Source organism: Poecilia reticulata, linkage group LG4 (assembly GCF_000633615.1).
Source record: "Poecilia reticulata strain Guanapo linkage group LG4, Guppy_female_1.0+MT, whole genome shotgun sequence".
Taxonomy (NCBI): Eukaryota; Metazoa; Chordata; class Actinopteri; order Cyprinodontiformes; family Poeciliidae; genus Poecilia; species Poecilia reticulata.
In genome coordinates, this window is record NC_024334.1 from 31456678 (window position 1) to 31479529 (window position 22852).

At 40.1% G+C, this 22852-nt stretch overlaps 1 protein-coding gene across 1 annotated transcript in view; it reads left to right on the top strand.

Annotated features, from left to right (window-relative positions):
- Nucleotides 1-22852, top strand: part of cherp (calcium homeostasis endoplasmic reticulum protein) — a 56126-nt gene that overhangs the window by 17176 nt on the left and 16098 nt on the right. Inside the window, exons 7-13 of the mRNA XM_008408186.2 lie at nucleotides 2347-2436; nucleotides 2717-2906; nucleotides 5204-5373; nucleotides 10985-11239; nucleotides 12567-12765; nucleotides 12848-13089; nucleotides 21920-22053. Coding sequence (XP_008406408.1) covers nucleotides 2347-2436; nucleotides 2717-2906; nucleotides 5204-5373; nucleotides 10985-11239; nucleotides 12567-12765; nucleotides 12848-13089; nucleotides 21920-22053 — 1280 coding nt within the window. The remainder of the gene's footprint in view (nucleotides 1-2346; nucleotides 2437-2716; nucleotides 2907-5203; nucleotides 5374-10984; nucleotides 11240-12566; nucleotides 12766-12847; nucleotides 13090-21919; nucleotides 22054-22852) is intronic.

Consider the following 22852-nt stretch of genomic DNA (forward strand, 5'->3'; position numbering starts at 1 on the left):
CCTTGGGTGACCCTACCAGGGGCATAAAGCCCCAGACAGCATAGCTCCTAGGATCATTGGGACACTCAAACCCCTCCACCGCGATAAGGTGGCAGCCCAAGGAGAGGGGTATCAGAAATGTGAAATGAAACTCAAATGTTCAGTTTTGTGCATTACTTTATGCAGTAGACAGTGATGGCATAGTTGCTTTTAAAAAGTAACTTTAATCAGATTACTTGATTACTCCTTGAAAAAGTAACTTAGTTAGATTACTGATTACTTGATTTAGAAAGTAACTAAGTTACATTAAAAGTAACTTTTAGTTACTTTCAGCAGCTGCTGACGACGCTTCACCACCTGTGAAAATTACATTGATCTTTGCCAAAACTTAACTGCAAGTTATTTTATAATGGTAACATCAACAATGTGTCTCCACTTATATGGTTGAACTGAAGGGGAGATTGTTTAATGGTTACAACAGTACAAAAAAAAAAAAAACTTTAGTAATTTGTGCGGGTTTTTGGGTGTTCCAGTATTGTCTGGCAAATTATAAATAGGATTTTAGATGCCCCCTCCGCCCCATCATCCAGGTTGTGCGTTACGGCCCTGTTTTTGCTGTCAGAGCGCAGCGCACAGAGCTCCTCCTGCCACTCTACAACTCAGATGACCCGCTGTACAGATTTGTGCTATTAATAATTATAATGGCGTTTAGTTGCACAACTTTATGGACACGTTCACTCGTGGCTGTTTTCATGTTTATTGCACTGTTCATATCAGTCTCGATGTTTGCAGTTTTCTGGAGCGCAATGCAAAGCTCGGTGTCATTCACAGGTAATATATTAACTTGAAATTGACAAAGACACAGCGGGACGGATCATCCGGGAAATGATGGACAGGGAGAGTCTGACCAAAACTAACTGGATGTCAGACAAATTCTGGGGTTTATGTCTGTTTATTTGCAAGGCCAAAACCCCCAATACGCGACTCATTAAATCTGCAAGCAACTTTAGGGGGAAAAAAACAAGCCCAAAGCTGCTTATAATAATCAGACTCAAAATAGTTCCTGTTTTATCAGCAACAAAATGCGCACCTCCCTCTTCCCTCCTTTGTTTCTGTTTCTGGTTATACTGTCACATAGAAACGGCGGTTACTCCCCAAGATGTGTAGAGGAAATAAAGTTAAATTACAAAAGAAAATGGTAACGCAAAGCGATTTTGATTAGTAACTGTAGTCTGACTAATGGATTTGAAATAGCAAAGCGTTAGATTGCTCGCTACTGAAAAAAGTGGTCCGACGTTAGTAACGCGTTATTGACATCACTGGCAGTAGATTACAAAAAAATGTTAATATCTTGAAAACAGGTATTTTTGCACTACAGGTCCCGCCCTGGCCCAGTCCTGTTATATTCTGGTCCTGGTTGTTTGAATTTTTTCTGGTGGAACACTTTTTCATTCCTCATTGTCTTTTCCTGCTCTTTCTGTATTGCATTAAAAAATCATCAGTTTCATCTCTGAGCTTCTTTTCCTCTTGACCAGAAAACCCTTCATCACAGAGTCTTACTAACTTCTGATCAAAAAATTGAAAAATGTTCCCTGATTTCAAAACTTTGGCTAGAGTGGTGCTTGTATTTCCAGTCTCCAGTGGAGCACAGTTCTCAGATTCAGCACCCAGATCAACATTAAAACCTTAAAACATTTGATTAAGCACAAGCTGGTGCTCATAATTTAGGGAATTGTTTATATGTAGTTACTGGGGCCACAGTGGTTGGTTTTTGTCACTGCAAAGAAAAAGTGTAATATATCAATCTGCTTGGTGTGTGATGGCACAATCTAGATCAGGGGTGTCAAACTCCAGTCCTGAAGGGCCGCTGTCCTGCAGTTTTTAGATGTGCCACAGGTACAAAACACTTGAATCAAATGGCTTAATTACCTCCTCAGTTCTCCAGAGCCTTGCTAATGACTTAATTATTCTATTCAGGTGTGGTGCAGCAGAGGCACTTCTAAAAGTTGCAGGACACCGGCCCTCGAGGACTGGAGTTTGACACCCCTGATCTAGATTCTCTTTTCAGCTGTTCAATAGGTGAAAATAGAGTATGGTGGGATTTTTTTATGCTGTCTGTCAAAATGATGGACATCAAGTAAGTCTAGTCCAAACTCTGACAAGAGTTCTAGAAAATGTCTTATCTCTGTAGCAGCTGACTTCAAACCCCTCTGCTTGTCTCAAATGGAGGACTAAACCCAGCTCCGGGCCCTGCTTTGCAAAAAGGCCCGAAGTTAATTAATGTATTTATTCTATTCTTTTTTTTATGGAGATGCAGCTTTTCATCGTCTTTTTGATTACAACCCATGGTTCCTTGTATCTCTGCAGTTGCTGCAGCTTTGGGAGAAGAACAGGTATTTTGATGAAGAGACCATCCAGCAGCTGCAGAACCCAGCACTTGGCATTGGACAGTACCAGGTCTGTGTAAAAGTCATTCAGTCTCACAGTACCCATGGAGCATTTCATCAGTGACTCATTTTAAAGAGCCAATCATCAGTCTTTCATTTTACTGGCCTGACTAACGATGCACTCCGTTTACTTTCACATTGGTTGAGCTGTGTTTGTTTATATTTTGATAATTTTGTTCAAATATCAAAATATGTTTGCTTGCATAGTTGTGAATGATTGAGAAGTTAAACCTTGGTAGTTAGGTGTAGTCAGTCTGGAACTCTTTATGATTTTGCTCTTGATTTTTCAGGCTTCCCTTATAACAGAGTATGCTGCTGTGGTGCAGCCCATCCAGCTGGCCTTTCAGCAGCAGATTCAGGCTTTAAAGACCCAACATGAGAAGTTTGTTACTAGTTTGAAGCAGCAGCAGGCTTGCCCTGCAGGAACAGCAGCTCCCCCTGCTGAAGCTGAAAAAGCCCCGCCTATTACAACCCAAGCCGGTAAGAGAATCAGTCCAACAAACGATCTGAGCGTTTGTTCAGTTTTAATGTTAAAAAAAGGAGTCAGTCCAATATTTACTTTCAAATACTTGGTAATTTTATGCATTTTTCAAGATTAATCTTTTCAAATCTAATGCGGCTCTGTTCCCCTACTTACTATTTCTGTTGCTATGGTCACATGGGCCTTCAAGATACTTTTTGGTTTTTATTTAATTTACTTACTACACATGTACATCAATAATAATGTTTGTAAAATTGAGCTCAGCTTTCTAAAAAGGTTATTCAAAGCATAACCCCACGCCAAACAAATTTTGAAAAATTCCTGCAAAGTGGGCGAATTAAGTAACAGAGAGGTTGAGTGTGAGGATGAGCGAAAAGGGTCACAGGGGCTGTGGTCAGGATGAAAGAAGAGCTGTTGCTTATTTCTAAACTTTGTAATGACAAAGTTTAGAAGCTCTTATAACTGTTATAACTATGAAAAACTAACGACACAGTTCATTTTTTCTGTCTTGTTGGATACTGCTATGGTGTTAACACTTTTCAGCTCAGCTGCAACCTTGCTGTGTCCTGAGCTGCACTTCCTGCTTCCCAAACACTGCCGTCAGCCTGACAATCAATAGTCCTGCAGAATACTGTCGTCAGTAGTTAGAGCAGAGCAGACCAATTCCACTCTGTGTCCATATTGGAAATAATTGGCACATTTGTAAAGCTGAATAAAGGCCCCAATATACTCGGGCGTACTGTGCGCATTCCATGAACCGCACGGACTGTCTGCGGACGGTTGTGTCTTCATACTCGAACGTACTGATTACCTGAAATTCTCTCGTGACAGATTCCTTTATTTCACACAATCTTAATGAGAACTAGCAAGTTTGATTATCTATTTGGGCACCTAGCTCTGTTTCTTCTCCATTTGAGAAGCTTTAACTCACCTCGTGGTGCGGGACAGAGAAAGGCAGTGACATGTCGGTTCATCCGGCAAAGACAGTGAACCGCTGCCCGCAGCAGCACAGCTTCCTACTGCGGGCAGAGGAGCAGCAAGAGGCTGCACTGGCTTTAGCTGTAATCAGGGATCCATTCAATTAGCTCTGTTTATTATGTTCCGAAAGCACAATTGTGATCAGTGTAATAATTGTGCAGCAATCGAAAATGAGCACATACCCGATCATTATTTCTTGCCGTCGTTGGGAGAAAAAAAAGAGTCAGACTCAACTTATCGGACCACCTCTCTGCTCCGCTGCTGATAAAGAAGTCTGGGATGATGTCTTGTTTTTTGTTCTCATAATTCTGCATAATTCACCATGTCAATATTTGCGTGAATATATAAAGCCTGTTGCTGTTAAGTATTTTCGCTTACGTGTCCATCACGTCCCCCTGACAACTTTATGTTAATCTCAACATTGAAACAATATGAACTCGTATAACTCTGGGTTATATGAATAAAGTTATCAACCTTATCAGCCCAGTGTCACATGATGTGAACACTGTTTCCACCAGACAGTTTACTGTGCGACACTGAGTACGCATACGCGGTCATAAAAATCTATCCTTGCGCGGACATGGCCGGTGGACGTCCGCTTCAATTCCACGCAGACCTCCGCGGACTGAGGTACGCCCGAGTATATTGGGGCCTTATTGCTACCGATCAGCGGTTGCCATGGCAACGCTCGCTATTCCAACTTCTCACTCACTACCGAGGCGGGGCATGTGTCTGAGTGCAACGGGTTTACACCCGAACATGGGGTTGAGTGAGTGATCTGTTTTAAACCAGTAGGAGAATCCAACTGGCTAAGCACTGTTTGACCAAAGGAGGCCAGGACAAAATCATTTTTGACTAAAAAATGCAAATTAATACATTTACACAAAATTGTCAAAATTCACACAAACGTAAAAATAGATCCCTAAATAACCTATTTAGACAGTTTATCAGTAAAGACGTTGATCTTGGGGTGAGTTACTCTTTAATCGCAGTTAATTACTTTTAATAAGTGAGGCAATTACTATTCCCCAGATTGCCAGGTGGGGTGTCGGACCATTTCTCCCTTATTGGAAAAATCAGGGTAAAACAAAACTGCTTTTTGTATTTAGTCAGGTTATCTTTTCCCATACAGAAAAATATTTCATAATCTCAAAGATTTGAGTGACAATGAAGCAAAAACAAAAGTATATTAGTAGAATTTTGAATAAAGAATAAAAAAAAAAAAAAAAACTGACACACTCCCAAAGTCAACCCAAATCAAAGTATTCAGGTGGCCATAACAAGCCTGTCTCCTATAGCTCTAATTTTATCTTTTTAGGTGCAGGAGATGTGAAGCCACCTGTGATTGGCCCTCCTCCTGGAGACTTTGACGGGGCTGCAGTCAGATCACAAGACCCTAAAAACTCCAGTGGGCCATCTGATATGCCACCCAACAAGCCTACGTGGTTTGAGCCTCAGCATGTCGGACCCTGGAACCCCAACCAGCCGGTAAACGTCCATGTATCTCTGTATTTGTGAAAAGTGACAACCTTCTTCATGGTTTCAGATGTTTTTAGATCATCTCCGCATATGTGCGAGTTAGGAATGTGCAATATATCCAGTATATGGTAGAAATGATAGAGGCCTCGATAGAGATCTGCTAGTTGATGATGTAATCAGCTGGTATCAAAACAGAGCCAGCTGAGCTACAACCATAAGCTCGCTCAGGGTTGCAGCTAAGCTGCAACCCTGCTCTTCCTCATCATGCTCTTCCTTATCGCATGATGTTCGGGTTTAACCTCCAGCGATCTTGGCGTGACGCTCAAGAGGATTACGGTAGATGTCACGGTCAGACAGCGGGGAACCAAGGGGTAAAAGCGCAAGCAAGGTCAGTGCAACCTTGCCGGGATGTGCACAGGGTAAAGCTCGCTGGGTCCCTTGGACCCCTTTTCTTAACCTTCCCAATTCCCGGGGTCTTCGCGCAATGCTCAGGAGCTCGGCAAATGTCGCGGTCAGATAGTGAGGAAGTGCTGTGGGGAAGGATGGTGATCTTTACAAAACCACACAAAAAAAACTTTGTAAAAGCACACAGTGCAACCCCGCTGGACAGTGTACAGGTGGCAAAGGTGGCATTTTGTTTTGCCTCCTTAAAAAGATACATGTGCTTGAATACCATCTAACTATAAGTTCCAGTCACAACACTGGGAAGAAAAAGCTGGTTCAATGCAATTTGTTCAAAGTTAATTTGTTTTTATAAAGAGATACAGGTGCTGGCCATAAAATTAGAATATTATGAAAAGTTGATTTAAGTCAGTAATTCCATTGAAAGAAGTGAAACTTGTGTATTATATTTGTTAATTAAACACAGACTGATGTTTTTCAAATGTTTATTTTGTTTAATATTGATGATTATTTCTGACAAGTAATGAAAAACTCAAATTGAGTTTCTCATAAAATTGGAATATTACTTAAGACCAATACAAAAAAAGATATTTCGAAATGTACAGCACTTAATACTTAGTTGGGCTTGTGCCGTTACTGACGCACACTGATGCAAAGGCAGGATGCCTTTCTCATGTCACGACTCTGAAGACCGAAGGCCGTTGTCAGCAGGTTTATTGACAAAAGGGTGAAACTGAAAACAAGACAAAAGACACAATAAATATATCGGTATACGCCGCATAAATTACACTTAACTAGAGTTTCTGCCGAACATCTATAAGTGTATCTAGGCAACCGATACGGTAACAGTTAATTACACAACGGCAAAAAAAATAAATAAATAAAATAATAATTAAAAAATACTTATTCGCAGTCAAAATAGCACATTAGGAAGCTACATATAGCACAGAAACAATCATAAATATTTTCACAATACGTACCGGCAATTCGACCATAAAGAAAAGATGTTTGCAGAATCAATTGACCGGACCTCACAAAGTGAATGCGGACTGTGTCTTAGAGCGCAACCGCTGTTCGATAGGGTTTATTTCAAAAACGACAAAAGATTGCAAGGGTTGCAATTCCTGAAAAGAACACATGAGGGCAGACTTTCCCCCTTTTTTTTTGTATACATACTGAAAACGTAATGTTATGCATGTAACTACTGTTCCCTGAAGGAGAGGAACGAGGTACAACACAGTATGGGATATCACGCCCCAGCGTGGCCTAACTGAAGGCACCTTTAATCACGCCTTTAGGCAGATGACGTGTGATGACGGGTGGCAGGCCCCACCTGCATATAAATACAATCATTGTGTGTGCCATCACAATGACTGTGATGGCACAGTCATTATTGAGTTCGATGGCCGCTCTACAGCGGGGCAGAAAAAGGGTGTTGTACCTCGTTCTTCTTCTTCAGGGAACAGTAATTATATGCATAACATTACGTTCCCTTTCAGTCGATTTACTCGGTACAACACAGAGTATGGGACATATACTGTATACACACCCCGCGGAGCAGCCATCAAACCTGAAACAAATGCACTGAGTTGGTTTGAAACCTCCAACCCAGCAGAAAGAACAGAGTGAGCCACAAAGGGGCTGTCACATCCAGATGATAAAACCGAACAAAAGTGTGCTGTGAAGATCAGCTGGCTGCAGTGCTATAACACGCGTGGACAATGGTTTGTTCCAGGACGACATTAGCTCCGAGACAAAATCTGGGAACATGGGCAGGCGGTTTTTAACCACAGCCGACTCTGTCGGAAGGTAGTATCCAGTGAACCAGGACACCTTCTGAGCAGGCGAAGGGGTTGGCCACTCGACGTCTAACTTATTAGACGCTGGCAAAGGGAAACGAACGATGTGTCGTCCTGACCCACCGGAGAGGCAGTTGCAGCAGATGGACACTGGGCTGTGGAAAAGTTGTTGTCATCGTCTTCCAAAAGACTGTGACCTTCCAGGCCGATGTTTAGCTTTTCATCGTCACTCTGAGACTCGAGATGATAGTGAGATGTCCTGCACCGTTTCTGCTAACTTGTCCATATACTCCATATGGTCTGCTTAGCTGGAAGCGGGGGCTGCCCAGCTAGAAGTGAAAGCTTTGGCCCCTTCGTCCTCGTCAGACTTGGACGAAACCGGATTCATAGACTCTGAGATAATGCGGTCTTGTTGTGACACTGTAACCTCTCCCAGCACTTTCTGCACAAACTTTACCCACCGTTCAAACATGGAGCGCCGAAGCTGGCTACAAAAAGCACAAGCGTCCGGCTCCGACAACGCTCTTCTGGTGTGGATAATTCCAAGGCTGACGGGGCATGCTTCGTGCTGGTCTTTTTCGTGAAGCGTGAAGCTGCACTTCTGAGAACATGGGGCAAACGGAAGACTTATGGTTCGCCATTTTTTGCTTCGTGCTGATCCCGAACCATGAAACCAAAGAAAATAAAAATGGACAAATGAGAAAATTACAACTAGCCCTCAGAGGGCAGACACAGTAGCTAACACCAACTGGAGCAGTTAAGCTAGTTTTGGAAAAAACAAGAGCGATGCTGGCTAGCAGCAACTAGAAAGCACGGGTTGGAAATTAGGTGTTCTCAGCGAGGTGAAGAGTGTAAGAACTGAATGACTGTGATGGGGGTGTATTTATATGCAGGCGGGGCCTACCGCCCGTCATCACACGTCATTTGCCTAAAGGCGTCTTCAGTTAGGCCACGTGGGGGCGTGATATCCCATACTCTCTGTGTTGTACCGAATGAATCGACTGAATGGGAATATAGCATTTATAACTTCAAAACAGAACACGGCTCCTTTTGTCTGGATTACTGCAGCGTGACATTCAGCCGATCAGTCTGTGGCACTGCTCAGGTGTTATGAGAGTCTAGGTTGCTTTGATAGTGACCTTCAGCTCTTCTGAATTTTTGTGTCATGTGTATCGCATCTTCCTCTTCACAATAGCTCATATATGTTCTATGGGGTGAAGGTCAAGAGAGTTTGCTGGCCAATTAAGAACAGGGATGCCAGGATTCTTAAACCGGGTACTGCTACTTTTGGCACTCTCTATAAAGTTGGTCAGCAGCAGGAAGCAGGAAGTGCTCTAAAGCTCCCTTGGTAGATGGCTGTGTTGACCTTGGACCTCATAAAACACAGTGGACCAACACCAGTCCACTCAGCAGCAGTCAGTTCTTTTCCTCTTCAGCCCAGGTGAGACACTTCTGATGCCGTCTCATTTTCAAGAATGCGACAGCTGAAACCCATGTCTTGCATATATTTGTGTGTGGTGGTTCTTGAAGCACTGACTCCAGCTGCAGTCCACTTTTTGTGAATCTCCCCCACATTTTTAAATGTAGCCGTGATTGCTTACACTAAAAAACTAGACTTAGGGCCATTTAAAGATTTTTTCAGGTGTTTTGAATTAATTAGTTGATCAAAGTGTGGCACCAAGTGCCTTCAATATTGAACCTTCTCAAAATATTCAGAGATACTGAATTTGACCTTTTCATTAGCTGTCAGTAAAAATCACCAACATTAAACAAAATAAACATTTGAAATATATCACTCTTTTGTGTAATGAACAAGTATAATATACAAGTTTCATTTTTTCAATGGAAAAGCTGATTTAAGTAAACTTTCATGATATTCTAATTTTATGGCCAGCTCCTGGTTAACCTGGTTAACTTTGATTTAACCAGGTAGTCATCATTGAGATTAATGTGCTGCTGCTGATCATTGCCAGGTCTCACTTAAAATGAGATTTTTCAAGGGAGACCTGGCAGCAACCTAAAATAAAAGTTGAAACATTACATTCAAATAACATCCAAAAAAACAAGTGTTAAACAATCTAACACATACAAATAAATGCATTAAACAAAATTTTTCTTTGTGGTTTCTATTGTAATGCAAACATAATGTGACACTGCCACCCTGCACAATATATTTTGTGCAGGGTTTCCAAGAGGTAGTAAATTCAATTAACCCTAATTAAGGCCAGTAAAAGGTAACAAATAGAATTTGACTTGGTAGTAAATTTTTCAAAAATATTTCCATGAGCCCTTCAATATATTTAGAATTTTACATTGATGCTGACTTTTTTGTTTTAAGTTCGTTTAACTAAAAAATCTGTACTGAAAATTATAACTACTCCCAGCACATGAGCTGACGTTGATAGACTTGATTGGTTCCGCTGTCCGATCTGTTGTGCACATGCGTAACATGTTGATACTAGTGAGTCATTTTGAGCCTCGTCATGAGAAAATATAAGTTTTTATTACTTTGGCTTGATGACCAGGTGACAGAGAAGCGCTTTGTAAAGTATGCAGGACAAATATTAATCTGATCTGCAACGGCGTGACTGTGATCAAACCGAGCGGAGCATCTACCGTTCATTAGCAGTGGATTCCTGCGCAGGGGAGCAGATGCCTATTTAATTTTTTGGTGCGGCATCAAGCTCAGCTACGACCAAGTATTGCCGTCACACCTCAGTAGAAAGCTGACGGGTGGCGCAGACAGGCAGACCTTACTGGTACCATTGACATCTAGAGCTGAGCTACTCTGGTGCCTAAACACCACTGCTACTAACGTAAGTTAAATCACATCACCAACTGCATTACAAACAGATGGCAGAGAGAACATGAGCCAAAATTGAAATTCTAATGCAATTTTAGGAAAAGTAGTAAAATTTTACCTGTACACGATTCGTCAGCTGATACCATACATGTATCTCAGTGCACCCCGAGAATTCACTGCTCCCCAAAAGACACTGCTGCTCAATTTTGTGTGGGTAGTAAAAAATATTGTAGAGGTAGTAAAAATAGATAGTAAAAGGTAGTGAATTCAAGTCTAGAATTCTTGTATAAACCCTGTTGTTGTGATATGAATATTATGTCATATTGGACATCTCTACTGCATGTTAGGGGCTGCATGATTGCATATTTCTTTAAAGTCAAAGTCAACATGATGAAAGTTGAGTCAACTTTGACTTGTTGCTTTGTGGTCATATAAACGCAAGAAAGGAGTCTTCACAGTCATTCACAGGCTTTTTTTAGGCCATCTATATGGTCTAAAAATCTGACAACACAAAGCTTCAACCAAAGCCTATTTATGCAGATTAAAATAATCATATTGTAAATAAGCATCAGCATAGAAGTAATGCAACACATCAGAAAACTGCCTGTTTCCCCAGCCTCCCTTTGACATGAACCAGCCCCCACCTCCCTGTCCTCCGTGGAACAGTCATGAGGGAATGTGGAACGAGCAGAGAGAACCAGGAAACTGGAGTGGAGGTCCTCCGAGAGATGGAGGCCCCTGGAGTGGGCCAGGGGGTTCTGAGCAGGGTCCCCCGTCTTGGAATTCATTTGATCAGCAGCTCCCCTGGGGGAACCAGACTGATCAGCCTCCATGGGGCCAAAGAGAACCCTCATTTCCACCACGAATGCAGGTATGTATTGTCTTTATTTTGGTTCCATTTCCTTTAAGTCACAGTGTAAACGTTGTTGAATGTATGCTATTTAGTCAGTGAGTTCTGGGGCCTCATGTATAAAGCATGCGTACGCACAAAAAATGTGCACCGCCATATTTTATGCACAAGACAGTGTGTATAAAAATGAACGTGGCGTGACAGTTTGCGTAACTGTACGTAAACCTTTTACTTGACATGAAAATGTGCGGCAGCCACGCAAACTTTTTTTGTGGACAATAAGAAACTACAAAGCGCCAAAATTCACCTAACTACACTGAAACGTGACTTCTTTTATTTATGTAGACTATATTGATCTGCTGGAAAATGTTGATTATGATTTATTAGCGTTTAGATTGCCCACACTGACCAATCCTGGAGCTCTGCGCAGGAAGAAGGAGCCGTGCGTTACCGGTCCAGCTGGAGCTGTTGACAAGTTGAGACAGTCATCCTTCAGTCGAGCCGCCAGCTTTATGAATGCGCCTTTATTGACAGAAAGCATCTCCATTCTGCAACATGAATTTAATAAACTTCCACATTCCCCACTCACCACAATGGACTCTCTGGCATGCTATCTGTCTTTACATCCCAGCTGAACTTTCTGCTGTTCAAACAAGCATTTACACTTGGATCTCTTTATTTTCCTTTTTTTCTACTGGGAATTTTTTTCTTAATGTATTATTTTTATTTTTTATGAGGTGACCTTATGTGCCCTGAAAATACCTTTTAAATAAAATATATAATTATTACTACAATAAGTACTTGTACTGCTGCAAACAAGTACCGTTGCCATGGTTATTGCTTCAAATGTTGGCAGTCTTCCCGGTATTTATACTAATTTACATATGTATTTATGGGTGGCGACAGGGCAGACCAGCGGCTGCACTCTATTTCCCGCAAATTAAGATTTCAAGATTTATAAAACGGTGAGCAGGTATGTGCGTACATCCAGCTTTATACATCTGAATTTTTTTGTGCGCCACACTTTTCTAAATTTGTCCATACGCTAAGTTTTAGTGTGAAAATTGCGCACTCTTTTATACATGAGGCTCCTGGAGTCTGCCTGAATGGAGAAACCTTTTAGGCAGACTCTATCAAGGCATTCTAGCAGACTTACGGAGAAAAGGTTTACTTTTCACTGACACCCTTTGACCTTTTAAGTTTGTTTTTTTTTGGCACTTTTGACGTTCATGTAACAGGTTTTATTTTCACATGCTAATGGCACAATTTGTTATTAATGACTTTAATATCAGAATTCTATTTTTTTTTGTTTTTTTTAAATAACCGTTTTTTATGTTGTAATTCTTAGAGACCTCCCCATTTCAGAGGACCTTTTGCTCCACACCAGCAGCCTCCCCCATTTAGCCAGCTCCCACCACCCCCTCACAATTTTGGAAGATTCCCACCTCGCTTTGTGCAGGAAGACTTTACTCCCAGACATCACTATGACAGACCGCCTTACACCTCACATCGCTTTGACTATCCTCAGGGTGGAGAATATCCTGGAGGTCAGTGACAGTAATTCTACCTCTCCTGTTCTATATCTTTATAATTATGTTGATTAATTTCAAAATAAACTCTGTTCGGCAGATATGCCAGGTCCTCCACTTCACCACCACCCCAACCAACGAATGCCTCCACCAGCTATAGGAGCCGATCATCCTCCGTGGGGTACGGGCCAACACCCAGACTTTGGCCCTCCTCAACATGGCTTCAATGGCCACTCCCCTCACATGCGCCATCGACAGCATCCCGTTCAAGATGACCCAAGTCTGGTTCCAAACGTACCCTATTTTGACCTGCCAGCAGGTCTAATGGCTCCATTGGTTAAGGTACGTTAGTTGATTCTGAATTTGGGACAGTGGTAGGGTAGTAGTAGGGGAGTTTCATTGCCATATTTTTCTGGACAAAGTACAAGTACTTCAGTTTAAGACGCCAATATCGATACCGATATCGACACCAAGTAAGCAAATTGGTACTTATATTTCATACAGTAACTTTTGAAAACAAAATTATTTTATTTAAAACATGGTGACTTTTGTTTTTAAGACTACAACCCCTTTGACTGTTTTAACAAATAAATAGAGCAATACAGATAGTTTAGTTTTCAAATTCCTTGAGGGACTAATAAAGTTAATTCATTCAATCACTGTATAAAATTACTCATAAAAAGACAACTTTTTTGCTAAAATTTAGATGTGTAACCTGATCCGAAATTCAGTCCAGCCCAAATGTTTTGGCCTGATGTTCGGGTCAGGCTTCAGTGGCACATTTAATTAGCTTGCAAAACATACCCAGAGAATGCACAGTCAACTTGTGTTAATCTACTTATTATAGTTTAAACAGAGGAGTAGGCAGCTTACCCTGTTGAGGTGCATGTGTCTGTAACAAAAGCATTGTGGACAACAATAAATGCACATCGGCTCCACCGCTCCACTTATCAGAGTATCGTCTCTGATCTGGTTGCTATCTGAGAGCTAATAGCGAAGTGTTGAGGAATTATGCACCAGAGGCTTTGGAGCACGTCTAGCGCTTCTGATCCACTGCAGCAGTACTTCTTAAATAGTGGGTCACACCCCCCATGGGGGCGTGGTAAGGCATTTGGAGAAGCAGGATTTAATAATTGTCTATTCATTGCTTAACTGATAAACAAGCCTCCTGCTACAAGGTGGCCGCCGTGTTCAAATCAATCAACAACTGCCTGTTCAAGCCAGTAGAAATAGCCTACACAGCACTGTTGTGAGCAGAGCAGAGCTGAGGATACAATTGCAGATGTTTTGAAATGTTTTGAAGTTTTATAGTGAAAAGAAAAAGGCGACAGAGGTCAGTAAAGCAAGTGTGATGGAATTTTATGACCAGGCTAAGAGATATTTTTCAAATACAAGAATAAAGTCATAATATTATGAGAACGAAGTCATATTAGCAGAATTGTTTTAATATTGACATAATAAAGACACAATATTGCCAAAAGAAAGTTGTTAAATTATGAGCAAAAAGTCATTTTGAGAAAAAAAAAGCTTCATTAGAATGATTTGTGATGTGACCAGCTCTGCAAATCTAGTTCTTTCTTTGATATGAAAAGTTCTTTAAACAGTCGTTTCAAAGTCCTGCAGGTGATAATTTGATTCTGATGTGTTAAGTTTTCCTTATAGCAATTATAACTTTCCAAGACCCTCATCATTCTTCATTTTAGTGCAGTGTGGTGAACAGTCAAAAAATTACGAATTTATTCTCATACAACTTTACTCATATTAAAAACACAAACCAAAAAACTCTTAGGGGGCGTTTACACGACAACGATCCAACAAAAACGGCACTTTTGTTCCGTTTTTTTAGAACGATAACGTTCTAATTACGATCTGTGTTTACACAGTAACGGTACACATCGAAAACTTTTAATGTTCTCTCTGCGCCTGGTTGGTGCTAGGTTCTTTGAAACTTTGAAAGTGCGCGTGTGTTTAAAAAAAAGTTGTACTTGAAGGCATGTGGGTTTGCATGAGAAAACACGCATTGTGTGCGTCTGATTAGGGCGCATGCAGTTGGAAAAAGTGGGATAACTTTGCTGAAACACCTTGTTTGAGCTTTCACGGTGTCTGTAGCGAGCCCCRGACTSRAAGCTGTTTATTGTTTTTACCTTGGAATGGCCAACAGTCTGTTATTCCTATATTAATTTGATAAACTAGGAGTTCCCGCACGTCCCATATCCGTGTCCTCTGTTACCTTTTTCWGCAGTTAAAACAGTTTAATCCGTTGCTAACAAGTCGTAACCTGTTTTTCCAAGCCGCCTTCAAACGCAACATGAAAGCTGAGACGCTCGCACTGGGTTTACACCTGTGAGGCAGCGAAGGAGACCTGCTGCTGCTGCGCGTTAGAATCATGGCAGCAACCCAGCAAAACGTAAATAACTTGGCACAGTTTTTTCCCCAAACTAACTGACTGAGTAAAGCTGTCGGATGCAGGTAATGATAGCTAAACTATGACTAGCTAATATCAATACAGCACATTAAGCTTGTTAACAAGTAGCCTGTATGCTACTGATGTTGTTGTCTATGTTCAGCTAAGTAGATTCATTTTGCCCCCCCAAAATAAGTCGATGCCCCCGTTAAACTCGTCTGGAGCCGGGGCTGGTCCGCAGTTCTCTAGATAAGAGCGCTGAACAAGCAGTTCTGTTTTTACTGTTAATGCAAAATGTTATGCACTTTTCATCTCATGACTGCTCATATTTCATGTGAAATATAAGCAGTATTGCTGCAAATTTTGCACAATAAATGTTAAAAAACTGAACACCTAGTGAAAAATGATAAGCTGAAGAAGCTGACTAGTAACCAATTGAAAAGTAAAATTTTAAAAAAAGATTTTACTGTGTTAAGTCTTAAAACACTCATCCCAGTGAATCACTTACACCTTTTCTCTTTCAGACTTAGTAGTCTTGATTACTGAACTTTGTAATTGTTGAGATTCAGACCAATAAAAGATTGTTTTGGGTTACAAAAAAATTTTTTTTTGAAAACAGTTTATCTTTTGACAACTGATTTATTGCAAACATCCACTACTGAATCCAAAAATAACATCCATTTCTATCAATCAGGTCACGTTTTTATGCTAAGATTTTTAAATCCGCGTTTTTTGTCTGAATGGATTATTATGGATAATAACATTTTTTTACATTATCTGTTGATTTTTAGTAATATTTCTCATCCGAATTAGATTTTTAAGATATCAAATTTCTAACACAATTTATTGATGAAATGTTACAAACATCGGTTACTGTAAATGTAGCAGTCCACATTGATTAATTAATTAATGTTATGGACATGTGAAGTGCACCGTCATCATTGTTCCAAATTTAGGGCTTGAACTTCCGTTTTGTGGAAACCCGAGAATACTCAGCGACAGAGATGTCTCTCTTCAGAGTCCAACAGTAATCAGCCATCATGACTGCATCCCAGCGTCCCTGATATCTGGTCTCCATTTCCTTTATGTCCTGATGAAATCTCTCGCCCTGCTTGTCGCTCATTGATCCCAGATTCTCCGGAAACCGATCCATATGTGAGAATAAGTAATGCATTTTGATGCTCATGTTGCATCCGAGGTTTCTGAAAGCAGTCAGCATATTGGTGACAAGTTCTGCGTAGTTGCTGGCCTTGGTATTGCCAAGAAAGTTCTTCACGACCAAAACAAAAGCCTTCCACGCTTCCAGTTCCATTCCATTCATTGATTTTTCTAAATCTGAGTCTCTGATAAGCTGACGGATATGAGGGCCGTCAAAGATGCCAGCTTTCAACTTCTCTATGGTCACGTCATCAGACGGTGTAATGCTGACCTGATGCGGTGAAGCTACTACTTGTAGCTTCACCGCATCAGGTCAGCATTACAGCAGGACCGCGAAGCTGTGCCAAGAAGCTAATGGAAACACTGAAGAAAAGAAGAGCTGTCATGCCATCAATACAATTGCAGCCAAGCATGTTTTAATGTTACACAATACAGTTTTACCAAGTTGCTCAAAGTCTAAACTGGTATTGTTGTGCATTTAAGGTGTAATGTTTATCTTCGAGCAAACGCCCCCCAAAGGAATCCCAGTATTGAGCTGCTTTGTCAGAAACTTCAAAGACACAAGTGAAGGCCTCAACAGTTACCTGGATCTAGGACTAACAGACCAGTTAACCAGGTGGTCAGTAGCACAGGAGCACCACAGGGCACTATGCTCTTATCGTTCCTATTCACTCTGTATGCTTCAGACTTCTGTCATCTCCAGAAACACTCAGATGCTTCTGCAGTTGTCGGTGTATCAGAGATTTGATTTAACATAATTTACCACAGCATTTAGTTTCCCTTTTGGGTCAATAAAGTATTTTTTAATTTGAATTTGATTTCAAAAACTTCATCACAGAAAAAAATTTAGATGTGTTCAGTTTGATGACATTACTATTCAGTGTGGGATTATATTTTGTCTTTTATTACAATATGCTAATCAGCAGGTATTGAAGCTTACATTAGTATGATCTGCTATAATAATAACATGGCACAGTTCTGCTGCTTGTGTGAATGTTCTGCGTTATTTCTGCCCTGGTCTGACTGACCAAACCAGAGATTCTGCAGCTCCAGGTTTTGCACCTGAAACTGCAGAATCTTGGAAATAACTCCTTATTTGAAAATATGATTCATAAAACCAAAACCGTTGAAGTAACATTAGTTATGCAAGCAAGCGGTGCGGTGCGATAATATTCCAGAAGCAGTTTGTTTTGCAGCTTAAAGTGTGGCTTAAATCTATATACAGTGTTAAGGAAGAATTATTTTTAAATTAGTTAAATTTGGAAAAAAATCTGTCTCTTCCTGTTGAAATCCCGGGTTCTCTCGACGGTGGCGTGTGGGCACAAAAACACAACAATGCGTGATGACGTCGCAGAATTGCAGAATTTAACCCAAATAGGAGACAAAGTATGAAGTTACAACAGAAAACTGCAGAAGAACAGAGAAAATACATTCATTACCTGAGACAAAGACAGGAAAAGAGCAAAGATGTCTTTGGAGAATTGCAAGAGCAAATCTAATTTGTTACTCTGTGTAGAAAGTTTTATATTCTTGTATTTAATTTATTCAAATAAGGCGTATCTCTGCTTATCCAACCAGGACCTGTCTCTGACCCTCTCTCTGTCTCCTTGCTATTTGTTCCCACGATTCTTCTCCTGAAATCCTGCGGTTTTATGGCTTTGACAGATCAGTGTGAAAAGCTAGAACTTTTCCTGATGTATTTTCCCACACAGACAGAGGGCAGATCAAAGATCTTGGCAAACAATCTGCTTTAACTACAGGTAAAATAAAGGTCAATATGTCAGAATAAGTTATCAATTTTAAAACTATAATTAGGCTGTTTCAATCAAAACATGTTAAGTTTTAAAACTAGCTTATTTTAATTTTATTAACAATTCTTCTTTTAATCTCTTCAAAGAGATTACATTAAAAAATATAAATTTAAAATATAATATGAAAAAATATAAGCCCAAATCCAGAAACACCATTGTATCAGCTGAAAAATTACGCCCGGCTTTTAGGATGCAACCTTCTACATAACATTTGTTGTTAAAATGTTGGAATATTTATTGCAAATAAAATCAGACAGCAATATCATATAAAGGATTTAAATCCTAAAATAAATGTTCAAAATTGTCTAACCCAGAGTCATGTCTCACCAAAAAAATGATTTTAAATTGCATAAATTTATCAATGTTTAACAGAAACTTTAGTACAAATCTTAATGTTAATCTTAATGTTAATAGTTAAATGATTTTTTTTTAGAAAAGTCAATCAAGTATTCCTGATGTAAATAGAATGTTACACAAATACTTGTCCAAAATTTTCCGTGAAATGAATGAGCAAATTAGACACAATACACTGCATAGAAAAGACTTACAATCTATGAATAAATCTTGACTAGAAATAGTTTTGTACAATTTATTTATTTATTTTTTTACATCATTTTGTGTCTCTGTGTTCCTTGATGCTTCCTCAAGTAAAAATGAATTCGTTGTCACTTAATAGGTGAAAGATGAAAACTTTGTAATAGGAGAAACAACCAAGATGATCCTCTGGTCTCCAGTAGCTCATTTTCCTCAGTTTTGAACTCAGGCTAATCACCTGAGTAACAGATGCTCACCTTTTGTGGATTATTGTGCCCACAATTTGGTGAGTTTAACAAAGAGGTAATTTCCTCTTTTCCTACTTTGATAACATGAAAAGCAGAATAGAATAAAAGAAATCCTGATGAACATCTGGGTGTGAGGTCGTCCTCCGGCCAGGCCTGAAGATTCTCAGTTTCACCAGGTTGTGGTCCTTTGATGTTCAATGGGGGCATCAGCTGGTTCAGCATACTCGAGCAGAGTCTGTCACCCTATCTAGAGCTCCTCCATGTATTTTAAAATAAAATAAGTCATTCCTTCCAATTTGAATTGTTTTATTTGCACTTCTTTAATTACTCTAATCATTCTTTATTGTTTCAAATCATATATTGTTCTTGTTATCAAATCTTATTTTAATAGTTATTTTATTTTATTATTAGTAAGGGAGAGATTTTCTGGTAGCTTTTAGTTTTATTTATTTTGTCTCTTTAAAACTTCATTTCAATTTATAATTTAATTCCTTATATAAACTCTCCTCCTGTAATTTTCCTTTTGTATTATAAGTCAGTAAACTTAGCACTTTAAAAAGCTGCTCCTTTAAAGCTATATTTTGTCAATCTTTTGACCCTCTTTTTATATAAGGCCTACACGAGAAATTAATGTTTCCCATCGTGTTGAACCCAAAACTTAACTGTATTTTAGAAGCAGTTTCATAATTGTTAATTTTTAAATCTCCAATTTAGACCAATTTAATTTGAATCATCATATTTTTTGTCATTTTAAAACCTTAAAGAATGATAAGCCTGCTTTACAAGAATAAAGTTAACTGCGTCACTAAATATCAAAAATGACTTATTTTATTCTAATCATAGTTTTAAATCCCAAAATTTCAACCATTTTAACCTTTGATCCATTTATTCTTTTGAAACCCTATTTATAAAATAGTTAATTGAATAATGAATTACCCTTTTTATTTTGTTTATCAATTATCAATATATTTTCAATTTGGGCAGAAGATTGATACTACTAAGTTTATTAAATGATGTAAATATTTAGTTTTAGACCTTCCTGGATGACTTTGTTAAACAACTTATTTTAAATCCTATGAAGAGAGTTGCAACAATCCAACAATCACTTTCCCTCTTTTAGGAAACACTGTTTTGTATAAACTATTGGACAGGTAATGTTAAGTTTAGTGTATTCAAATCATAAATTTTAGTTATTCCATATCCAAATAGTTATCTCATATAGTGGTAATACACCATAAAACATTTAATGAATTTTAATTTAACTTCAACACCCTCTTTTTGCCGAGAACTAAAGAGAGGTCAAAACCAAAAATTTGCTTATTAGATCAATTCCATTCATTTTCTCCTGTTATAGAAAATTAAAAGAATCCCACACAAATTATTTAGATAAAATCTGCTGCCACTGCTAATTTTCTGCACTATATAACACAATTGGGTGTAATTCAAACATGGTGTCCCATATGCTCTTACAATCTGTACACCTCAATCAAAAAGTAATATTAAATTTAAAAACTGTTTGGAGTTAACACAGAACTTGGTGCCATCAGTTCAGTATGTTCTGTAGACACCCATTGATACACTTTAGCACTTTAAAGTTGAAGCGTGGCACACAATGCAAGGCAGTTATGGTTAAGAAAAATATGTAATTATAACAATTAGTCCCTTTTCCATTCTTGTCATTCTGGAAGGGAAACACATTAGAATGATCTGAGATAGAGTGAACCATTGAGGCAATTAATGCATTTTTTAGAAATGCAGAGAGCTGTACCACACGTCATGCAAATCATAAAACTTTTGAGATGTTTTTTTCTACAACCCTACCATACCAAAAAAGATCAGAATGTCAAGCGAGAAGAATGTGACGCAATCAACCCAGTAAATGTAGTATGCCCTGTGATAAATTAGGTTAGAGAAGAAAAAAAAAAGCAGGCATCCCACTCAATACAAGATAAATTTGGAAAAAAATAGTGAAATATTACCAACTTGAACTGACAACTGGCAGTGGTTTGCAACTCTGAGGCCAAAGCACGCCGAAGAAGGGGTCAGAGGACTGAGGTCACATGCCGAGAGATGGAGAATCCATGACCACCAGGGAACCAGACAAACAGGACATCTGAGCTGCAGCTTGGCACAGTTTGTAGTTGCAGCACTGTGGGCAGCTATGTCTTGGCTTAAAGCGGCAGCAGACACCCGAAGCCAAATGCCAAGCGACGCCATCATCATCTCTCACCTTCCAACATGGTTCCCAGCCTCAGAAACCCACCCCCGAGAGCAACTTCAACCTTCAAGAGCAGAACTACCAGAGAAAAATAATACAAGTTAACTACAAAAATTCAACAAAAGTCTATGCCAACTTTTGCTCACTCCAAAATGTCAAATGAATTTTCACTTCTCTGTGTTCTATTAAGTCTCCACAGAGCCCTCTGCCGTTCCTCTCGCTTCACACCCCAAACTCTGTAAAGAGAAGAAAAATAGAATTAAGCAAGACATTTCACAACCAAATGTGGCAGAAGTAATGAATTAAGCTCACTTACTGTTTGAATCAATACATGTCAGTACCTCGATGACATTCATTCCGCTTGTGCCAGATATGAACTACAAATATTAAAATCACAACCTCTCACAAACTCATTAAAGAATTTAAACAAAATCTAGAATGTCCTAGTACTAACACTTTTTAATAAGTTGTGATTCGATTGCATTTTGTCAAATAATTATGAATTTCATATTGTTCCACTAATTATCAGTAAATAGTTTAGTGGTGTGTTACCACCACCAGGCATGAACTGTGGTTTAGCCCTTGAGTTGAACCGTAGCACAGGAGGAAAATCCAGCAGAACAGTGCTATTGATTTTTAGTATTGACTTGCTTTTCTAAGTACAAGTATGAGTCCTTGACGCTGGTATTGGGACACCAGTAGTAAGATTTTCTGTTGTGGAGAGTGCAGTCTGTTTTGCCATCAGTTTTTCTCCATTGAAGACTGTATAACTCACAATCCTTGTGCTGTCTTTACACAGCTTGAAGACTGTGACTATAAACCGTTGGACCCTAAGGACATTAGGTTACCCCCTCCTATGCCGCCCAGTGATCGGCTACTAGCTGCTGTGGAGGCTTTCTACAGCCCTCCTTCACATGATCGACCTCGAAACAGGTATGCATGTCTTAGCTTTGATTTTAAGAGGACTTTAAGTAAACCATGAAGGGTCTCCAAACAGTTCGATGATTGACTTTGTCATCGTCTCATCGGATTTGCGGCCGTATGTCTTGGACACTCAGGTGAAGAGAGGTGCGGAGCTGTCCACTGACCACTACCTGGTGGCGAGTTGGCTCCGGTGATGGGGGAGGAAGCCGGTAAGACCTGGCAGGCGCAAACGTGTAGTGAGGGTCTGCTGGGAACGTCTGGCGGAGTCCCCTGTGAGACGGAGCTTCAACTCTCATCTCCGGCAGAACTTTGAACACGTTCCGGGAGAGGTGGGGGACATTGAGTCTGAGTGGACCATGTTCCGTACCTCCATTGCCAAGGCGGCCTATGAGAGCTGCGGCTGCAAGGTGTTGGTGCCTGTCGCGGCGGCAACCCTCAAACCCGTTGGTGGACACCTTCGGTGAGGGATGCTGTCAAGCTGAAGGAGTCCTACCGGGCCTGTGGGACTCCAGAAGCAGCTGATGGGTACCGCCGGGCGAAACGGCATGCGGCTTGGGTTGTCGCTGAGGCAAAAACTCGGGCGTGGGAGGAGTTTGGAGAGGCCATGGAGACAGACTTCCGTACAGCTTCGAGACGATTCTGGTACACCATCCGCGTCTCAGGAGGGGGAAGCAGTGCAGCACCAACACTGTTTATAGTGGGGATGGTGCGCTGCTGTCCTCAACTCGGGACGTTGTGGGCCGGTGGGCGGAATACTTCGAAGACCTCCTCAATCCCACCAACATGCCTTCTGTTGAGGAAGCTGAGC